This window comes from Mercenaria mercenaria, chromosome 6 (assembly GCF_021730395.1).
Source record: "Mercenaria mercenaria strain notata chromosome 6, MADL_Memer_1, whole genome shotgun sequence".
Classification (NCBI taxonomy): domain Eukaryota; kingdom Metazoa; phylum Mollusca; class Bivalvia; order Venerida; family Veneridae; genus Mercenaria; species Mercenaria mercenaria.
The window spans coordinates 64,153,317-64,173,389 of record NC_069366.1 but is presented as its reverse complement, the minus strand read 5'-3'; the positions used below and the strand labels follow the sequence as shown (position 1 = coordinate 64,173,389).

The following is a 20,073-nucleotide window of genomic DNA, read 5'->3' as shown; positions in this document are numbered from 1 at the left end:
GGTCACGTACCTTTGGAAACTAGGTCAATAGGTCAAATAATAGAAAAACCTTGTGACCTCTCTAGAGACCATATTTTTCAATGGGTCTTCAGTGTTTATGTGAGAAATGTTTAAGTGTACTTTGTCATTTTAGTGTGACATTGAGCTGTATAAATCTGAGGAAATTGTACACCCATTGCAGATTCAATATGTATTTAGATTATAAAGTGTTTGTCACAAATTTCACACTTGCAAGTTGCATAGTCTGAAATGATAAACCAGATGCAGGATTTAATTCAAGTCCTTGTAATTTTATTAAAGGATAACAATATGGTGTTTGATATATGTAACCTACATATTGACTTTTTTCTCACAGAGTTTCCTCATGGTCTCTTGCAGTCAGATGTTTGTCTCTCAGTATTAATTTAGTGAACATTTACTTTCAGGGGATAGTAAGGATGCAGAGACGACGGAAAAAACATCAAAAGGTTTAGACATGTTTTCAGAGGATGCAGATATGTTCTCTGAAAATTATAATGTAAGTTTACTCTTGTGTGATATATTTGTAGGTCGCTTGCGTAAGGAAAGAAAATAGTAATGATTCATATAAATGATATTGTCAAAGATTTTAAAAATTAGAATTTTATGCCTGTTTTAAGAAAAAAAAATCACTGTATGAAGTTAGTTTAATATTCATGAAAGATTAATGGCATTTTTTGCTGTTTTCATTCTGTTGTGAAATACATGGGTATGTTTGAAATATGTCACAAAGCATGCATTCTTTGGAACTTTGTCCATTTAAATACATATTTCTCATATGGTGACATGACATAATATGTAAACAGTTTCTACCTGTTTAGCATAAATGACCTCAGAAATGCTGTGCCTTTCTTGTCAGTACAGTTCATAAGAATTTGAATACCACCACTGTATATAGTTTCATAAAGGAAACATGTTAAGAATGTAAATCGACATAATTAAAAGGGTATTTTATTGCAAAAGGATATTTCTAAAACTTACCTTGTTCACTTGATGTCTTGATGATGATGTCTGACAGACAGATATGTTTTCATTGTGCAAAAAGTAAAGTAAAAGTGAAATTTTTTTTGTCAAATTTTTAAAGAAATTATTTAGGTCATTAGTTGATGCATTTTATGGGGAGCATTGTTTGCATAGCCACATCTACCATTGTACTAAAATGCAAAATGAATACCAAAGCAAAATATTCCTTGAAACAAGATGGTTAGGAAAGCACAATATCGCTCGCCTGGTCACAGCAAAACAATTATTACCAAGTTTTCATTGTTGTTTTACAGTCACCAAATCTGTCGGCCTACAAGACAGGCAAGAATGAGAACCAAACATTGATGGACAACTGGGATGATGCTGAAGGATACTATAGTAAGTCTGTAAATTCAGTTTTATTCATAGGGTGTATAATTATGTATTGAGCATTCAAGATATTTGATTTGCAGATTTCTTAAAGGAAAAGAGTGGTTGACTACTGGAAGGCTGTTAGAAGTGTCTCTTGTTTTGTATGTGTGGATTGTCATTGCTGTTTTATTCATATACCTATGAATGCTTATTGTAGATGTTAATTTTCATCTCTTAAATTAATACAGAGAGTTTCTGTCATAGCTTACCAGGTAGTAAAATACATTGTGTAATATAAGTCAAAATACTGCATCTGTCAAAAAAAAGTTATTGTAAGTGTTTCTTATTTTGTGTCAAGTTGATTAAGAAATGTTACAAAATTTTTAATGAATTAGTCTTGGTTAAAGATTTAAACAGTGCAATTTATTTTACAGGGGTTCGTATAGGTGAGATTTTGGATAAACGTTACACAGTATATGGGTACACAGGACAGGGGGTTTTCAGTAATGTTGTCCGTGCACGAGATCAGGCACGAGGAAATCAAGAAACAGCCATCAAAATCATCAGAAATAACGAGATGATGTAAGTACCAGTACATGTAAATTCTACTTTCATTAGATACTACAATGACCTACTGGGATTTAGAAATACCCACTTACCAACAAAGTCTGTCCTCACTGGGATTTGAACCTGCTATATAAAGATCTGTGTCTTAACACTCTACCCCTGCACCACTGTGCCTCCCTTTGGGTTAACGTTACCAGCATTAAGATAAGTAAAATGAATAAGCCAGTATTGAATGTAAAGTGGTAACTTTTGCTATAAATATGGATATATTTAAGCCTAGAATTTAAAAGTAGTGCCTTTCTTGGTTAGCTCATGTACATGGCGTAATGGTTTTTGAAACTAGAATTTCATTTGCTAGATTTAGCAGTAGATAGAAATACAAGTAGTAGTAAGAATAAAAAAAAATAGGATGGATTTCAGTAGTTTACATAGTACTGCAAAATCATTACTATTTATAGGGGACTCTCGACAATATCAGTGATTTCATTTTATGAGCCAACCCACAAAATCAAGTCCCAACAAACGAGTATAAGTTCATTCATTATATATGTGCAAAGGGCCAAATCCACAAAATCATATCATCAACATATATGACCTGTCTTGGCCAAAAGCACAAAACTTGGTGCCAATGAAATTAATCATTTTCACAATAGTTTGCATCATTGCAGTATTCTCAGATAAGAAAATTTCAGTTACTGTAAGGATTCAGTCATTCTCTTGTCACATTTGAAACTGTTATTGCAGGCACAAGACTGGTTTGAAAGAGCTTGAATTTTTACGGAAGTTGAATGATGCGGATCCCGATGACAAGTTTCACTGTCTACGATTGTACCGACACTTCTTTCATAAAAACCATCTCTGTCTGGTGTTTGAGTCTCTCAGGTTAGTGAATTATTACTACTATTTCAACTTTTCAAACTCTTGTTTGTAGATGATGCAGTCAGACCTGTCACAGCAGTCACCTGTATTATGCAGTCACATGCCTAAAGCAGCCAGTTGGCTAACTTTCTGAATGGGTTTTTATACACCTAAAGGGACTTATTGTTATGATGCAGGTGTCTGTCCGTATGTCTGTCCATTAGCAATATCGTGTCCGCTCTGTAACTGTTGCACTGCTTAAGGATTTTAAAGAACTTTGGCATGAGTGTTCACCACATCAAGATGACATGCAGAGTGCATGTTTTGGATGGCTCGCTTCAAGGTCAGGGTCACAGGGGTCAAAGGTCATATGACATTGTTTCGTGTCTGCTCTGTAACTCATGAACTGCTTGAAGGATATTAAAGAACCTTGGCACAAATGTTTACCACATCGAGACAATGTGCAGAGCGCATGTTTCGAATGGCTCGCTCAAGATCAAGGTCACACTTACGAGTCAAAGATTACACCTACAGGCGTATATTGCTCTGCATTGCAGTGCTCTTTGATTTTTGATTTCAACCATGATTGTGTTGCTGCCTTGGCTGGATGCTTAATACAGGTTTGGCTGTATTCAGAACTTGATGTAGATCTTTTGATAAGACACGCGTTTCTATGTCATCTACAGGCTCTTCAAATGAGTGATTCCTTAACGTACTTCAATGGAACTTCAAGGAATAGATCTTATTGTGTTGATTTTTATGCCCCCGAAGGGAGGCATATTAGTTTTCAACTGTCCGTCCGTCCGTTCGTTCGTCACAACGTTAACTTTTTGCATGAAGGCACTTTACTCGCAAACCACTGCACCCAGAACCTTCAAACTTCACTTGCTGATAGTACTTATTGAGTACACGACCCCTACTGACTTTGGGGTCACCAGGTCATAGGTCAAGGTCACCAGGTCAAAGGTCAAGGCGCTGCGGGGGCATTTGTCACCATTAGTGACAGCTCTTGTTTTGTTCTGTTTTGATAGCTTCAAATAATTTAAATTTGAAAGGCAAAGTCTGAATTTTGTAATTCTTTCAGAACATGTTTTCTCTAAGTCATATAAGTTCTTCAACATTGTCATGCTGATGGTAAGAACTAAGAAAGTTTTTTTTAAGTTATGTAAAAAAAAACAGGAACAAAGTTTGGTCTGTAGGAAATGAAAATCCAAATTGAATTGAAACAGAATTAACTTCCATAATTCCTTAATCATCCTCAATGCAAATACAGCTAACTTGGAAAAACTATAATGTTTTTCACTGCCTTGTTTTGAGAGACCACTGTGACTGACTGGTTAAGGTCAGACTTCCAGTCACTTGCCTCTGGGCTCTGAGCCTTGCTTAGTCGTCATTGGATGTAGCTGTCCAATTGGCTGGTGGTGCTGCTACCCAGCTGCCTGAAATACTGGTTCGAGGGGCACCTGCACTTGGAGCTTTCTTCTAGCGTTAGAAGCATGAAAGTCTCTAAAGACTACTAGCGTTGATACAGGTAATTCTTATTTCAATTTCTCACTACAGCATGAATCTCCGTGAAGTGATGAAGAAATATGGCAAGAATATAGGTCTACATATCAAGGCCGTGAGAAGTTATTCACAACAACTATTGATGGCACTCAAGCTTCTGAAGAAAGCCAGTTTACTACATGCTGACATCAAACCTGATAACATACTGGTAAGGCTGTTTAAAATAAAATCTTACTGTTTGATTCACCATTTCTGTTACAGAGTTTTTTCCTGATTTCTCATTAATTTATAAAGCAGTACTTCAGATATTAGACATCATTCTAATCTATAGAACTCAGAAGGTGGTAAAAGTAACTTTTTACATTTTCAAAATACAGTAATAAATTGAATTTGTCATCAGAATTTCAGCCATTTTTGACTCCAAAAGTTGTAAAATTTAAATTTTTACTTCATTTGTAAATGGATTGGTATAAAATATCCAGAATAATTATCATAGTTGAAAGCAAAATTTCCTTGTAAGAAATTGTAAAATTTCAAAACAAAAATTTTTTTTTTTCAAAATTGCATTTTTGGTCTTAATTTTGAAATTATTAAAAATATCTTAAGAAATCAAAAAGAGTCCTATTACCAGCTCAAGAGACCTTTAGAATGATGTACAGACTGTTTGAGAATTGTGTCTGTGATGTAAAATTAATGATTTAGCACAAGGGTTAGGTTTACATTTATGTCTACATGTAAATTAATTACAGTATGTCATGATTTTCTTATGTTCATGAACAAATTAGTCAAGAGGGCTTAGACACTTTCCAATGGAAATGAAAATCCAGGGTTAGGATCCTGGCCACTCCCATTTTGATGTGTTCGTGGGTGAGGAACTTTATCATGGTTGCTTCGTTTGACCCAGCTGTAAATGAGTACCAGAAAGTCACTAGTGGTAAGGTATAATTGATTATAACTGTTCTTAACATAGGGTCACTCAAAAGCATTGCAGAGCCTATTCATTTTGTTTCAAAAAGTGATGGTAAAATGAAATTTACCTTTATCTTTACCGTCTTATTTTACATAATTATTTTACAGGTAAATGATTCAAAATTACTACTGAAACTATGTGATTTTGGTTCAGCATCACATGTATCAGAGAATGACATTACACCATACCTTGTCAGTAGATTCTACAGGGCTCCAGAAATAAGTAAGTATTTTAATTTGTCTGTTTTATTTGTTTGTTTGTTTTTGGTTTAACACCATTTTTCAACAATATTTCAGTCATGTAACGGCGGGCAGTTAACCTAACCAGTGTTCCTGGATTTTGTACCAGTACAAACCTGTTTTCCACAAGTAACTGCCAACTTCCCCGCATAAATCAGAGGCGGAGGACTAATGATTGCAGACACAATGTCGTTTATCAAATAGTCACGGAGAACATACGCCCCGCCCGAGGATCGAACCCGCGATCGGTAGACTGACGCTCTACCTACTGAGCTAAGCGGGCGGTTGTCTGTTTTAAAGTGTTTAGTATTGCTCAAGCAGTTAAGGTAGTACTGCACGTTTGAAAAACCGCAAGTGATGGCATAATGTCATTTATCTGGAAAACGTAGAATAAAGCCTGGATTCGGCGTAAGGAAATGAAAATCAGTTTATGAATTAATCAAAACCTGTGAGTAAATTATTTACAATGGCACTGTTGCTATATTTCTGAAGCATATGGCACGTTAAAAAATTCAAAATTATGTCTTAAAATCAACCTGAAATGTCCGGTTCCCTTTAATCATGGTCAGATATCTAAAGAATAAGCACATGGACCTATACATTTTATTTCACCAAATTATAGGTCATGTGTTTATTTACAACTGTGAGAAGTTCCATCAAAACCTACAGTGTAGAAAAAATTCTATTCGCAAAAATTTCTGAAAGTTAGGACTTTCCCATAAACTCGCATTATGAAATATTGCGTGAGGTCCAAATTTTTCAAATCAGTCTAGAAAAAAAATCAAGCACACAACCCTATCTTTTTTTTTGCTGAAATTTCCAGGTATATTCTGAAGTTTTAAAAAATTAGAATTTAATTAAATTCTACATTGTAGAAAAAAATTCGATCAAAACATGCAGAACTACCTTAAGAGCATTAATTTTACAGTTTTTCTTGATTGATGCACATCCTTGATACAGTTAAACTCTGCTAAGTAGGAACCCCAGAAGAGCAGAAACCCCTCCATACCAGATTATTAGTCCCCTACTGGTTGAAAACCAGTTTCGGGGACTATAGGAATGCGCTTTTCTGTCTGTCATTCAGTCCTTCCGTCCATAACTCTGTCATCCATGAAGGGATTTTAATATTACTTGGCACAAATGTTCCCCATGATGAGACGACGTGTCATGCGCAAAACCAGGACCCCGAGCTCAAAGGTCAAGGTCACAATTGGAGATCAAAGGTCAATTGGACATTTTTCCTGTCAGGTGTATAACTTTGTCATGCAAAATAGGACTTGAATATTACTTGGCACAAATGTTCACCACTATGAGATGGAGTGTCATGCGCAAGAACCTGGTCCCTAGGTCGAAGGTCAAGGTCACAGAGGCCAAAGGTCAGATACAAGAATGACTTTATCTGCACCATTTCTTCTTAATTCATGGAGGGATTTTGATGTAACTTGGCATAAATGTTCACTACCATGAGACGGATTGTTGTGCACAAGAACCAGGTCCCTAGTTCTAAGGTCAAGGTCACACTTAGAGGTCAAATGCCAGATTCAAGAATGACTTTGTCCGGAGCATTTCTTCTTCATGCATGGAGGGATTTTGATGTAACTTGGCACAATTGTACACCATCATGAGACAGAGTGTCATGCACAGGTCCCTTCTTTAGAATTACTTCCCTTTGTTGTTACTTTAAATAGCTTATATTGTAACTTTTTCATTACTAGTCATAGGGAAAAATCGAGACCACTTTTCTGTAGTACAACATGTATGTTACATCCAATTTTGAGGTGTATTTTTTTTTTTTAATGATTAACTTCCCTTAGTTGTTACTATAAATAACTTATATTGTAACTTTTTTATAATTGACTGTAGGGAAAAACCAAGACCACTTTTCTGTGGTACAACATGGATGTTACTTTCAAATTTTAGGCGTACTTTTAAGGTATCTCTGCCTGTTAAGGAGTTTTTTTTTGTGGATTCAGAAAAACAAAAGAATTACAATAATTACTACACAACCACAGAATTAAAATTCCATTTGCAAATACAGGTGCTAGTGTAAAGAAATTTGCTATGACGGGCGTATATTGTGACATTCTGGCACCATTGGTTTTTTTGTTTCTTTTGTTGTTTTTTTTACTATAAATAACTTATATGATACCTTTTTTATAATCGGCCAAACTATAGGTTTTTATACATGTATACAAATTTTAATCCAAGTGTTTTGTTATAACATATTGTACATATAGTACAATATTGTTTATACATTTTTGACAGATATCAGTTCATTATGTTGTACTGCAGTAGAGAAAATTGGTTACCTTCCAGTAGGGGACTTTGTATTGCATGGCAATACTTCATTCACTTGTTTTTATCTGAAATATATTACTTCCAAGTAAAAAATAACTTCTTAAAATACTGAATAATGAATTGCAGTGTCAAATACAAGCCTTATTTTTCTGTTAAGATAACTGGTAACTAAAAAGATTTAAATTTTGCCTCACCATTCAGAGCTTGTCTTCTAAAGATATTTTTTTAAATTGTGTACTATTTTCTTTTGCAGTAATGGGAAATGGCTATGACCATGCCATAGACATGTTTTCTGTTGGCTGTACGATCTACGAACTTTACACTGGGAAAATATTATTCCCAGGGACGTCAAACAACGAGATGCTGAAGTTCATGATGGATGTGAAAGGGAAAATACCAAATAAGATTATACGTAAGAGTATGTTTAGGGATCAACATTTTGATGCAAATTACAACTTCCAGTATCATGAAGTGGACAAAGTTACACACAGGGTAAGTTGAGTGCTGTATAAGCTTTGATACTGTGTTACAGGTTTATGCTAAATTTCAGTTCAGAGACAATTAAAAAAAAATGTTGGCATGTGACTGGTTGTTTCTTAACACAATTCTGTAATCGACCAATGGCAAGGTTGCTAAACTGATCATCAAATTAACCCTCCCTCAAATTCTGTATTTAGTTTTATTGTAACTTTACACTGCCAGTTACCATATGTCTGTGTTGTGTTTAGATAAGCATTGCTGAGTAAATTCTTTTTATTAATCCAAAACTGTAAAGTGAGAAACCGTGAAGTTGTAAGTAAAGGGCTTTGACAGTCAAACCTGTATTAAACAGCCAGCCGTTGGAGCAAAAGTTTGTCTACTCAAGGCAGGTTGAAATTAGAACAAAAAGCTAACTTAGGAAGTTAGCTGACTGCCTGCTTAAGAGGAGTAACTGCTCAGTACAGGAGGTTTACCCATTTTTATGTCACATTTAAAGTTCAATTGAACTAATGATGTAAATATGTGTACTGGTATGTCAGGGGGTGAAAGAAATCCAAGTACATGAAAGTAGTTCTTTGTTGTTTTCACCGCTGCATTTGTTTTGCTGCAGGATAATTACCTCCCTAGAGCTTATATGAGCCGTGCCATGAGAAAACCAACATAGTGGGTTTTGCGACCAGCATGGATCCAGACCAGCCTGCGCATCCGCACAGTCTGGTCAGGATCCATGCTGTTCGCTAACAGTTTTTCCAATTCCAATAGGCTTTAAAAGCGAACAGCATGGAGCCTGACCAGACTGCGCGGATGCGCAGGCTGGTCTGGATCCATGCTGGTCGCATACCCACTATGTTGGTTTTCTCATGGCGCGGCTCATATTTGCAATGTTTAGAATTCTGCTGTTATATAGATGTTTTAAGATCGCTATTTCAAAATCAGCTGTAGCTTTTACATACACATAATTTTGTAGAATTCTATTAAATATGACTAGTTGTAGAGTTTCTTCCAAGTTTAATTATGTCTCCCACCACACAGTGGTGTGTGAGACATTATATATAATTGATTAACTCCTTTCTTCGTGTTCGTGTATGTGTGTCTGTCTGTCACAAATCATCCGATCTTCACCAAACTTGAACAAAATGTGTTTGCCAATAAGTCCTCGGCCAAGTTTGATAACTAGCCAAATCGCCCCAGGGACTTCAGATTTATGGCCCTTGAATTACCGAAAATCGCTCTCTACACACTTGTTCGCACTCTAAGTCGAACATTTCTCATTTGATCTTCACCAAAGTTGTACAAAATATGTTTGCCAATAAGTTCTCAACCAGGTTCTATAACTATCCAAATTGGCATAGGCACTTCAGAATTATGGCCCTTGAATTACCTAAAATCACTCTATACACAGATGCCAGTGATACATGCATTGGTGCATGGTTGACTCAGATACATAACTATTCACATATTTAGGCAGTTGTGGGAGACATGCACTTTTCTCAAAAGCAACTCTATTTTTAAAAAAATAACAGCTCGAGTTATTATTGTTGAAATTGGTAAACACATAATTTTGTATTTATAAAGGAAAAATTCTGACAGATAGATTGTTAGACCATTTAACAAGAACTAGGATAAGTTGATAACATAAATCTATTTCATTTAAAGGACAAAATCACAGTGTTGAGTACAATATCTCCGTCACGTGATCTGTTGGCCGAACTTGTTGGTTATCAACGTCTGCCCGAAGACCAGATGCGCAAAGTTAAACAGCTGAAAGATTTGTTAGAAGGCATTCTTATGTTGGACCCCGCCAAGAGGATTTCAATCAATGCAGCCCTTGCTCACCCATTCATACAGGAAAAGATATAAGGGGAGATCATTCTATATGACTGCAGACTGAGTTAGGGAACTTGGTAGGAATTATGTCTATATAATTCACTTACATTGTGTTTGCAAATGTATAACCGAAGAAAACTAGTTACAGTTTTTTTACATGTAGAAAGTGTATTTTCCTTTTAATTAATAATACTTTTTTTGAAGAAAATGTGATTCATTACTATTGGATGTGTACTAGGTAAGGTATATGTTTTCATTTCTATATTTTGCAACATTGAATGATGACTTTTATATATAAATGTAATATGTTTGAGGTTTATTTTGATACATAGTATTTATGTTTTCATTTAAATTTTACAGAACAGAAGTAATTTGTATTGGAAAGCTGTTTTAAGTCTTATTTTTGATTGGTCATGTAATTGTTAGATAAAATTCAAGATTAATGAATTTGGCATGGAAACTTAACACATCTGTTTAACTCAGCTAGAACATAGTGCCCAACACATGAGACTTTAATGATTATTTTTGCAGATTTATTCTCAGAAATTCCATGGTGACGTTTTCTACAAACCAGTTGTCAGTTTTTGCTGAATAATGAAAAAGATAAGTGCAGAAGTGCCAAAGTGAAGTGAATTCATTTTAAAAGAAACTGTCTAGTTTTCACATTGAAATACAAATTGAAGTGCCCATTTCTTTTCTATTAAATGGTAAAAAACTGAAACATTTTTGGACATTTACAGTTAAGTTTTGTGATGCTGTAAAATGTAAAGACAAATTGTTAAGACAAACTATCATTTAAACTTTTTCCTGGAGGCTGTATGATACATTCAGAAATCAAGAAATTTTGTGCTGTCTGAAAATTGTTATTGTCCACTCAAAGATGTCACAGAGTGTTTTGATAATGTATTGATATTTTATGCAGGTCGATTAGAAGATGGTGATATTTTGAATTCCTTGGTCCAGAAAGAGTAAAACTTTTTGGTAATCTATTTTTCTATTGAGAGAGTGATTTTTGTGTTAGTGTTCATGTTAATATAATTAACAGTTAATGAAAAGAAATCATGTAGAAATTGTAAGAAATTTTATTTCAGTTTGAAAAAGTTAAAATGCTGCTTGAGTTATGTGATGTTGATATTTTTCTTTATGTAATAAAATACTGTATGAATTTTACTTTCTTTTACAACCCCTGGCAACCCTGTCAAGGTCAGATGATGATGAAAGCATCTAGAATACAACAAAACGATCTTACACAGACCAGAAAAAAAGGTTCATGTGCAGAAAAGCGGGAACAATTTCACGTAAAACTTGTATACCAAATGTACTGTGACCCATGAAGAAAACACAGTGGTGAAAGAAAAACGAGGCATTAGTATGAATGCTGGATAACTTGTAAATGATACTTGAGCTGTTTTCTTTCACCACTGCTCATTAGTAGATTCATTAGCAAAACAATTCAGTTAACCTTTTTTGTTGGTTACATGATTTCTCAAAACATTTTAAAGTACAGCTGTTGATTTGCTATGCATTCAATTGCCTTATAAAATGTTCCATTATATGTCACAGTATTTAGACCATTACTTCGAAAACATTCATGATGAGCCATGTGCTGTTTGACTAGTAGAGAAAATAGTTCTGTCAAAACATTAATTGTGAGCCATGTGTTCTTCGATTTAAAGAAAAAGTAGTTCTGTCAAACATTCATGATGAGCCATGTGCTATTAGACTTGAAGAGAAAATAGTTCTGTCAAAACATACATTGTGAGCCATGTGACCTTCGGTTCAAAGAAATAGTTGTTCTGTCAGATATTCATGACTCATATCTTAACTGACTTGAAGGGTTTCTTAGACCAGTACAACAGCCCGTGAGAAGAGTTATATTTAGTTTGCCATAATAGTGTAGACTGGTTGACTCACTGTTTTGTTATGAACCAGATGTGTTGTCTCAGAGTATAAATCAAAACAAGGATGAGCTATACTAGTAATATGTAGAATTTCGTATTGTCAGTCTGTAAATCGAGCTAGAAAGTACTTATCTGAGATACTTTAACTGACTTGGCCATACACTAGTTGAATCATGTCCTTTAAAAAGTGAAAAGACTACAGAAAGTGTTAGTAATAAATGTGACTTAGCAATGATTCTTTTGTCTTTCCTTAATGACTTATGGGCAGATGTTAATGAAAATGTGTATAACATGAATTTTTATTAAGTTTCTGTGTAAAGGAGATATGTTAGTAAAAATACGTAGTGCATGTAATTTCAAAATGTTATATTTATAGTTCAAATTGGCTTTAAAGAAAGGTGATAAATAGGGTCAGATTTCAAGAACACATTGATCAGTTACATTCCATCTGAAGCTATGTTGTTTGCCTGCATAGCTCAGTAGGGAGAGCGTAGATCTACAGAGCGGGGGTGGGTGTGTGGGGAGTCATGTATTCTCTGTCTAAAATCATTAGTCATCCACATCTCATTCATATGAGAAAGTTTTGGCAGTTACTAGTGAAGAACAGGTTAGTACTGGTACAGAATCCAGAAACACTGTTAAGGTTTACTGCCTGCTGTAATATAACTGAAATACTGTTGGAAACTCTGCCGAATCCAAAAGAAACAAAAGCTACATAGGGTACCTTTTATTGGTAGAGGTCAAGTTAGCTCTGGCATAAAATCCTGACTGAAAAACTGCAGACAGTGGTGATATCATAGTAGAAGTAAATGGAAATAAGTTTGTTTTCCATGTTTTTGAAAACAACAGAGTTGACTTAAAATGAAAAATATTGCATTTTGGTTTTGAACTGTTCACTCAATGATTTGTCAAATGGATTATTTTATTAGTGAAAAATGAAATGATCAAAAGAATTTTCTTTCAGAGAAGGCCATATGTGAATTGGATATGTTTGATTATTTTCGTCTTTTTATTTTCCTGTAGGTGAGAGACCCAAGCAAGAAGTCTTGTTCAGGATTAACCTTGACATCTCGAGGTTTCCAGTGGTAAACAAAGCTTCTGTTTCAATTACGTTAAGTGGTGGTGTAGCTTGCCAACAACTTTCAAAAGGAAGAGGTTACAAGGTAGTCAAAAGACTGAACTTACCATATGGAAAAATAACTGTATGGCCCGCCTCAGTAGGTGGAGCTCGGGACTGCGTATCAAGAGATTGCAAGTTCAGTCTCGAAGCATGGCATATATTTTAAGTTATTATATAATGAAAGACAATATATCTGAAGTAATTTATACTCAACCTCTAATTCATATGGAGAAATTGTCATTTACTTATGGAGAACAAGTTTGTATTGGTGCAAAATCCAGGAAGACTGGTTTGGTTTATTGAATGAAAGACTTTTGTAAAACAGTGTTGAGCATAATCCATGTAGAGGTAGCAAGTAGATCTGCATTAGCTACACCACTGTATTATTCTCAGAATTGTGAGATCAAAAACAAGTTTAAGAGTAGAGAAATTTCAAAATAACTTCATTTTTATAGGCGATAATTTTATTTTTTCATCACCAAAGAATGTTCCAGGACAAAGGTCTGTGACTTTTATTCTACTGTTTCTTTATAAACTCTCAATCTGAAAACATTACTTGATCAATGTGTTTAAATACTACATGTATTTTTTTAAAACTTCTTAAGAGTTGGAGGGTAGGGAGCAGCAAGTATAGGTTCTTGTGAATGCCTGTGATTTGACACATCTCTTTCTTCACAAAACATAAAGTAGCTCTTTTCATCCATATAAGAAAACTGTTTTGGTTTTAATATGTTCCATTGTTTCATCTAATATTATCTTCCATATATTTTTTTTCTGGCAAAATCATTGGATGAAACTTTAAATGAAAATGTTTTCAATCTTTCTAAATCATATTATATTATTTATTGTATTTTTTTTTTCAATTAGATAATTTTCTCAGAATTGAATATTTTATATTGTAATAAAATTAGAGAATTTTAACATTTTGCTGTAGAGGATATGATCACAATATGATGTACTATGTTTTACATTTTCAGGGGATCCAGAAAAAAGAGCTACTCTACAAAATCAGGTTGTTACCAAAGTTCAGAAAGGCAGAGCTATATATGTCCTGTTACTGCAGCAACTGCAGCAATTAAAACATCAAGGAAAAACATCCCTGTTTTTCGACTTCCTTATAAGACAGATTAATCCAGTTTGCAAAAAAATAATACCCTTTCCATACTTTTTTAGCAGGAGAACAAAAAGGGAGAATTTGGTTTGGTAAAGGGAAATCTTACCAAAATTCATGGCATTTGTAGCAGTGATGAAAGCCAAGTGGGCACATGATATTTGAAAACTGGAAGAAATAAAATACAGTGACACAAGGCTTTGGGCACAGTTCGTGATTTGTATTGACCATTATCCATCTGCTAAATTAACTAAATTAGACGGTAATCTATTGGCACTGGTAGGGGGAATTAATATTGGTGAAATCTCTCGAGAACACAATGGCTGTTGCTTTGGTTACTTACTTTGTAACTATTAGTGAATGTTAAACTGAAAATACTGCGAAATTATTAATATTTGTGGGAGCCCAATTGAACTTTGATGAACTTATAAAATGCTCATTCCATGTCAAAATCCATTAAATTTATATTCCCACAAAACAGCCATTTTTGGCAAAACCAAAATAAATATGCCCATGAAATTAAAAGATTTCACAGTATGACTGTTTAAAGGAAAACAGACTGGACCGAGTACAGAATATAGAATAATGCTGATTAGATGTTAACTTGTATTTTATGTATTTCAGGTAAGTTACTTAACATCTTGGTATAATGGCATACATATCTGCTCTGAGAAGTTGTTCACCAGCGTAACGTCTGCTTGTAGAAGAAGTCGTGTACCATAATAAAACCAGCTTGGAGAGATGTTGTTACTGTGGAGAAGTGGAAATACATTACACATTCCGTAACATTGTCTTTTTAGTCTGTTGCCTAGGAAATTCAGACTTGAAAATTTTACTGTGGTTTTCATGGATTATCTTAAAGCATTTGTACTGACTATGGGACAGATACAAAGTATATTGCCCCTAGCTCTAATCATGATAGTGCTGAATGATGTTGTTGTGATAATTCTATATATATAATATGTTTATGAATATAATTACTAGTATGTTAAAATCTTTTAAGGAAAACTGTATAAAATATTGCGTTAAAGAACTGATCTTTTTTGTTTTATTATTTTGGACCTGCAACCAGATCAAACTTCAAGGAAAATAATCGTGAACATCTATGATATGGTGTTGCGACATTGGCAGATCCTGTCACTTAATCCTTGCCCTGCTAAATTTCTATAATGGACTGGTTCATCATTCAGTTTGGGAAATACCATGGTGTTTACTGAAAATTTACTGACAAGCGAACAGTGCAGACCATGATCAGACTGCTTGGATATGTAGGCTGACCTTGGTCTGCACTGGTTGCAAAGGCAGAATCACTTGCTGCCAGCAGGCTCAAGGTTAGTTAGCTCAGCTGGGACAAAACGCAACATCTGTATATACACAAAGCCGATGATTAAACAAACTATTGTTGCATAAAGGTATGTTCTTAATTCTAAGATGACCCAATTTGTTTTCTTGAAAATTGTGTGTTATATAAACAGTTCACTGTAGGTCACAATTATTATTTCATAGCATGGTTGACAGACCCTTACAAAACGGGCAAATATTTGGAGGATTTCATTGAGGCAGAATGCAGGTGTACATAATAATCCTCGATAATGTGTTGGAATCGAAATAATATATCTCAAGCAGTGGTTTGCTCTTGAATAAAGGTGTTTATTAATATATCATTTGGGCTATTCACTCCAGATAGAATTCTTCCACATCTTTGCTACACAACGCAGTACATATGATGACGTTCAATCTTTGAAAGAGTTATTTAAAAACGTTTCAGTCGGAAATATTTTATCGTTTTTAAAGCAGATAGGAATATATAAAAAAATCTAACATTTCATATTTTTATTTACATCTTGCAATATTATTATGTGTGCAGCTGATATTTTAACACACACGTATATACATTTTTAGCTTGCATGTCACAAATTGACAAGGTGAGCTTTTGTGATCAGGCAGCGTGCGTCCGTAAACATTTGCTTGTGACCACTCTAGAGGTCACATTTTTCATGGGATCTTTATGGAAGTTGGTCAGAATGTTCATCGTGATGATATCTAGGTCAAGTTCGAAACTGGGTCATGTGCCGTCAAAAACTAGCTCAGTCGGTCAAATAATAAAAAAAACTTGTGACCTCTCTAGAGGCCATATTTTTCATGGGATCTGTATGAAAGTTGGTCTGAATGTTTATCTTGATGATATCTAGTTCAAGTTCGAAACTTGGTCACGTGCAGTCCAAAACTAGGTCAGTAGGTCTAAAAATAGAAAAACCTTGTGACCTCTCTAGAGGCCATACTTTTCAATGGATCTTCATGAAAGTTAGAATGTTCACCTTGATGATATCTAGGTCAAGTTCGAAACAGGGTCATGTGCCGTCAAAAACTAGCTCAGTAGGTCAAATAATAAAAAAAACCTTGTGACCTCTCTAGAGGCTATATTTTTTCATGGGATCTGTATGAAAGTTGGTCTGAATGTTTATCTTGATGATATCTAGGTCAAATTTGAAACTGGGTCACGTGCGGTCAAAAACTAGGTCAGTAGGTATAAAAATAGAAAAACCTTGTGTCCACTCTAGAGGCCATATTTTTCATGAGATCTTCATGAAAATTGGTGAGAATGTTCACCTTGATGATATCTAGGTCAAGTTCAAAACTGGGTCACGTGCCCTCAAAAACTAGGTCATTAGGTCAAATAATAGAAAAACCTTTTGACCTCTCTAGAGGCCATATCTTTCAATGGATCTTCATGAAAATTGGTCAGAATTTTTATGTTGATGATATCGAGGTTAGGTTCAAAACTGGGTCACAAGAGCTCAAAAACTAGGTCACTATGTCTAAAAATAGAAAAACCTTGTGACCTCTCTAGAGGCCATACTTTTCAATGGATCTTCATGAAAGAGAGAATGTTCACTTTGATGATATCTAGGTCAAATTTGAAACTGGTTAACATGCAGTGAAAAACTAGGTCAGTAGGTATAAAAATAGAAAAACCTTGTGACCTCTCTAGAGGCCATATTTTTCACGAGATCTTCATGAAAATTGGTGAGAATGTTCACCTTGATGATATCTAGGTCAAGTTCAAAACTGGGTCACGTGCCTTCAAAAACTAGGTCATTAGGTCAAATAATAGAAAACCTTTTGACCTCTCTAGAGGCCATATCTTTCAATGGATCTTCATGAAAATTGGTCAGAATTTTTATGTTGATGATATCGAGGTCAGGTTCAAAACTGTGTCACATGAGCTCAAAAACTAGGTCACTATGTCAAATAATAGAAAAAATGACTCATACTCGGTTCAAAACTGGGTCATGTGGGGAAAGGTGAGCGATTCAGGACCATCGTGGTCCTCTTGTTACATAACTGATTTTAGATATGCTTTACATTTTACATGGATATTTTTAGATATGTTTTACATTATTCATAGCGTTCTTTACATTTTTACATGGATGTTTTTAGGTATGCTTTACATTTTTACATCAATGCATTATGCTTTACAGTTTGCGTTTGCAATATGACTTCTCCGCGATATATGACCATTTTGTGTCGATTCGCCGTAAAACCCAGCTCACTCACTTCACATTTGAACTTCAAAATATGATTTTATTAAATTACAAAGAACTACTTCGGATATATGAGCCGTGCCATGAGAAAACCAACATAGTGGCTTTGCGACCAGCATGGATCCAGACCAGCCTGCGCATCCGCGCAGTCTGGTCAGGATCCATGTTGTTCGCTTTCAAAGTCTATTGCAATTAGAGAAACTGTTAGCGAACAGCATGGATCCTGAACAGACTGCGCGGATGCGCAGGCTGGTCTAGATCCATGCTGGTCGCAAAGCCACTATGTTTCTCATGGCATGGCTCATATTATTTCTAAAATAACAGAACTGCATCAACTTGCGATGAGAACTCTTAACAGAACTGAATAATGATGTCTATTTCCTGTCCTTTATTATAGAATACGGAAGAATTGAGAAGAACGTAAAGGTGAGAAATAACTTCATATTGGAATCACTTTTAAAATCTGGGTTTCATAATATATGAGATTGAACACCTGGGCACAGGAAACCAAGCAAAAGTGTGTTGTTAAATGTTATTGGCTCCCCTGTCACAGTGATAGGGTGAGATTTTGTGATTGCCCTTCATCTCGTCCGTCCACAATTTCTTGTGAACACAATAGAGACCACATTTCGCAATTCATTTTAATCAAACTGGCACACAACTTGTATTGGCATATTATCACAGTTTCTCTACGAAAACTGGCCAGATTCCTTCATGGTTTCCCGAGTTAACTGTGATATTTTGGCTTGTGAACGTGATAGACCATATCTTTTTGCTATCTATTTTAATCAGACTTGCACACAACTTGTATTGGCATAATATCTTAATTCCTTTCAAAAACTGGCAAGATCCAATCATGAGTTCCAGAGTTATGGCCTCTTAAAGGGCCAAAATTTGCTATTTTGGCTTTTCAGCTATATAGAGACTTCATTTATGGTTTGATTTGAGACAATCTTGCAAGATATCTTTAATAACAATAGATCTTGGATTCCATGATAAATCTATCAAATCCTAGGTTCCGGTTACAGCCCCAAATTGACCCTTTAAAGAGCCAAAATTTGTTAAGTTTTACCTTATGAACACAATAGAAGTGACATTTTACATTTGAATTAAACACACAATTTTATTAAGTCATTCTTTTAAACAAAAAAAAACGGTTAAATTCCATCATGGATTTGAGTTTTGGGCCCTTTCAGCTATATAGACTTTGATTAGAACAAATTTGCAAAGAAAGTTTATCATGTTGATCTCTAAGCCAAGTTGGAATCTGAGTCGTGGAGTCAAAAACCAAGCCACCAAGTCATTTGTTGACATCCTAGAGGCCACATTTAGGACCCAATCTTCATGAAACTGCGTCAGAATGTTTACCTTGATGAAACCTATGCCAAGTTCAAAACTTGGTCATACAGGGTCAGATATTAAGTCACTTTGTCAAATCAAAGGAAAAGTTTGTCAACATTCTCGAGGCCATATTCATGACCTTTTCTTCATGAAACTTGGTCAGAATGTTTATTTTGATGATTCCTATGCCAATTTGAAACTGGGTCATGTGGGGTTAAAAACTATATTACCCGCTCAGATCAAAGGAAAAGCTTGTTAACACTCTAGAGGCTATATTTATAACTCTATCTTATGAAACTTGGATCAAAATGTTCATTTTGATGATTCCAATGCCAAGTTCGAAATTATGACCATATCTTCACGAAACTTGGTATGAATGTTTATCTTGATGATTCCTAGGCAAAGTTCAAAACTGGGTCACCACACAAACAAAGGAAAAGCTTAAAAGCGGAGAATTACACCACTGGTATTTAAATGTCAGTCGCAAGTTGGGCCATTACTCCGTGTGCTAAAATCAGTTGAATGCTTTTAAAATATCACAGAAAAACTATACATGTTGACTTCTTTCATCTTTTATATATCGGATGATAAATGTCAAATGATTGGTGAACGTGTATGAACTGAAACTTGACTGATTCTTGTATAAAAGATTACTGCTAAGCAAGTGGTTATACATAAGTTTAAACAGAACTTTTTTCATTATTTCTCAACTTCTCAGTGAAATTTGTCTATAATCACGATGCATGCTATATCGGCGGTTTTTGCGTCGGTACCAGCTATTCCGTTTGCTATAAACAATGTCGAGGTCGATACAGGAGGCGAAAAGTGAGCTGCAATCTGCTGCTCAAAAATAGAGCACGGAACATTAGAATGTCTTTACTACGTATTGTAGTGTTTACTTTTAAATTATCAGCGATTTTGCTTGCAATCCTGCCTGCGCATTATATCTATTTTCAT

At 34.9% G+C, this 20,073-nt stretch overlaps 1 protein-coding gene across 13 annotated transcripts in view; it reads left to right on the top strand.

Annotated features, from left to right (window-relative positions):
* Positions 1-15,263, top strand: part of LOC123548579 (serine/threonine-protein kinase PRP4 homolog) — a 40,834-nt gene extending 25,571 nt beyond the window's left edge. Inside the window, exons 8-19 of one of the 13 annotated variants that reach the window (XR_008371409.1) lie at positions 426-517; positions 1,296-1,380; positions 1,788-1,935; positions 2,665-2,802; positions 4,339-4,492; positions 5,362-5,476; positions 8,045-8,283; positions 9,928-10,175; positions 10,630-11,364; positions 13,023-13,084; positions 14,097-14,131; positions 14,855-15,263. Coding sequence is in view for 1 of the 13 variants with exons in the window: in XM_045335951.2 (XP_045191886.2) it covers positions 426-517; positions 1,296-1,380; positions 1,788-1,935; positions 2,665-2,802; positions 4,339-4,492; positions 5,362-5,476; positions 8,045-8,283; positions 9,928-10,131 (1,175 nt within the window). In the remaining 12 variants the exon portion in view is untranslated. Of the gene's footprint in view, positions 1-425; positions 518-1,295; positions 1,381-1,787; positions 1,936-2,664; positions 2,803-4,338; positions 4,493-5,361; positions 5,477-8,044; positions 8,284-9,927; positions 10,176-10,629 lie in introns of all 13 variants that reach the window. The other 12 variants (XR_008371407.1, XR_008371405.1, XR_008371403.1 and 9 more) reach the window with 12 other exon arrangements.
* Positions 15,264-20,073: the final 4,810 nt, after the last annotated feature.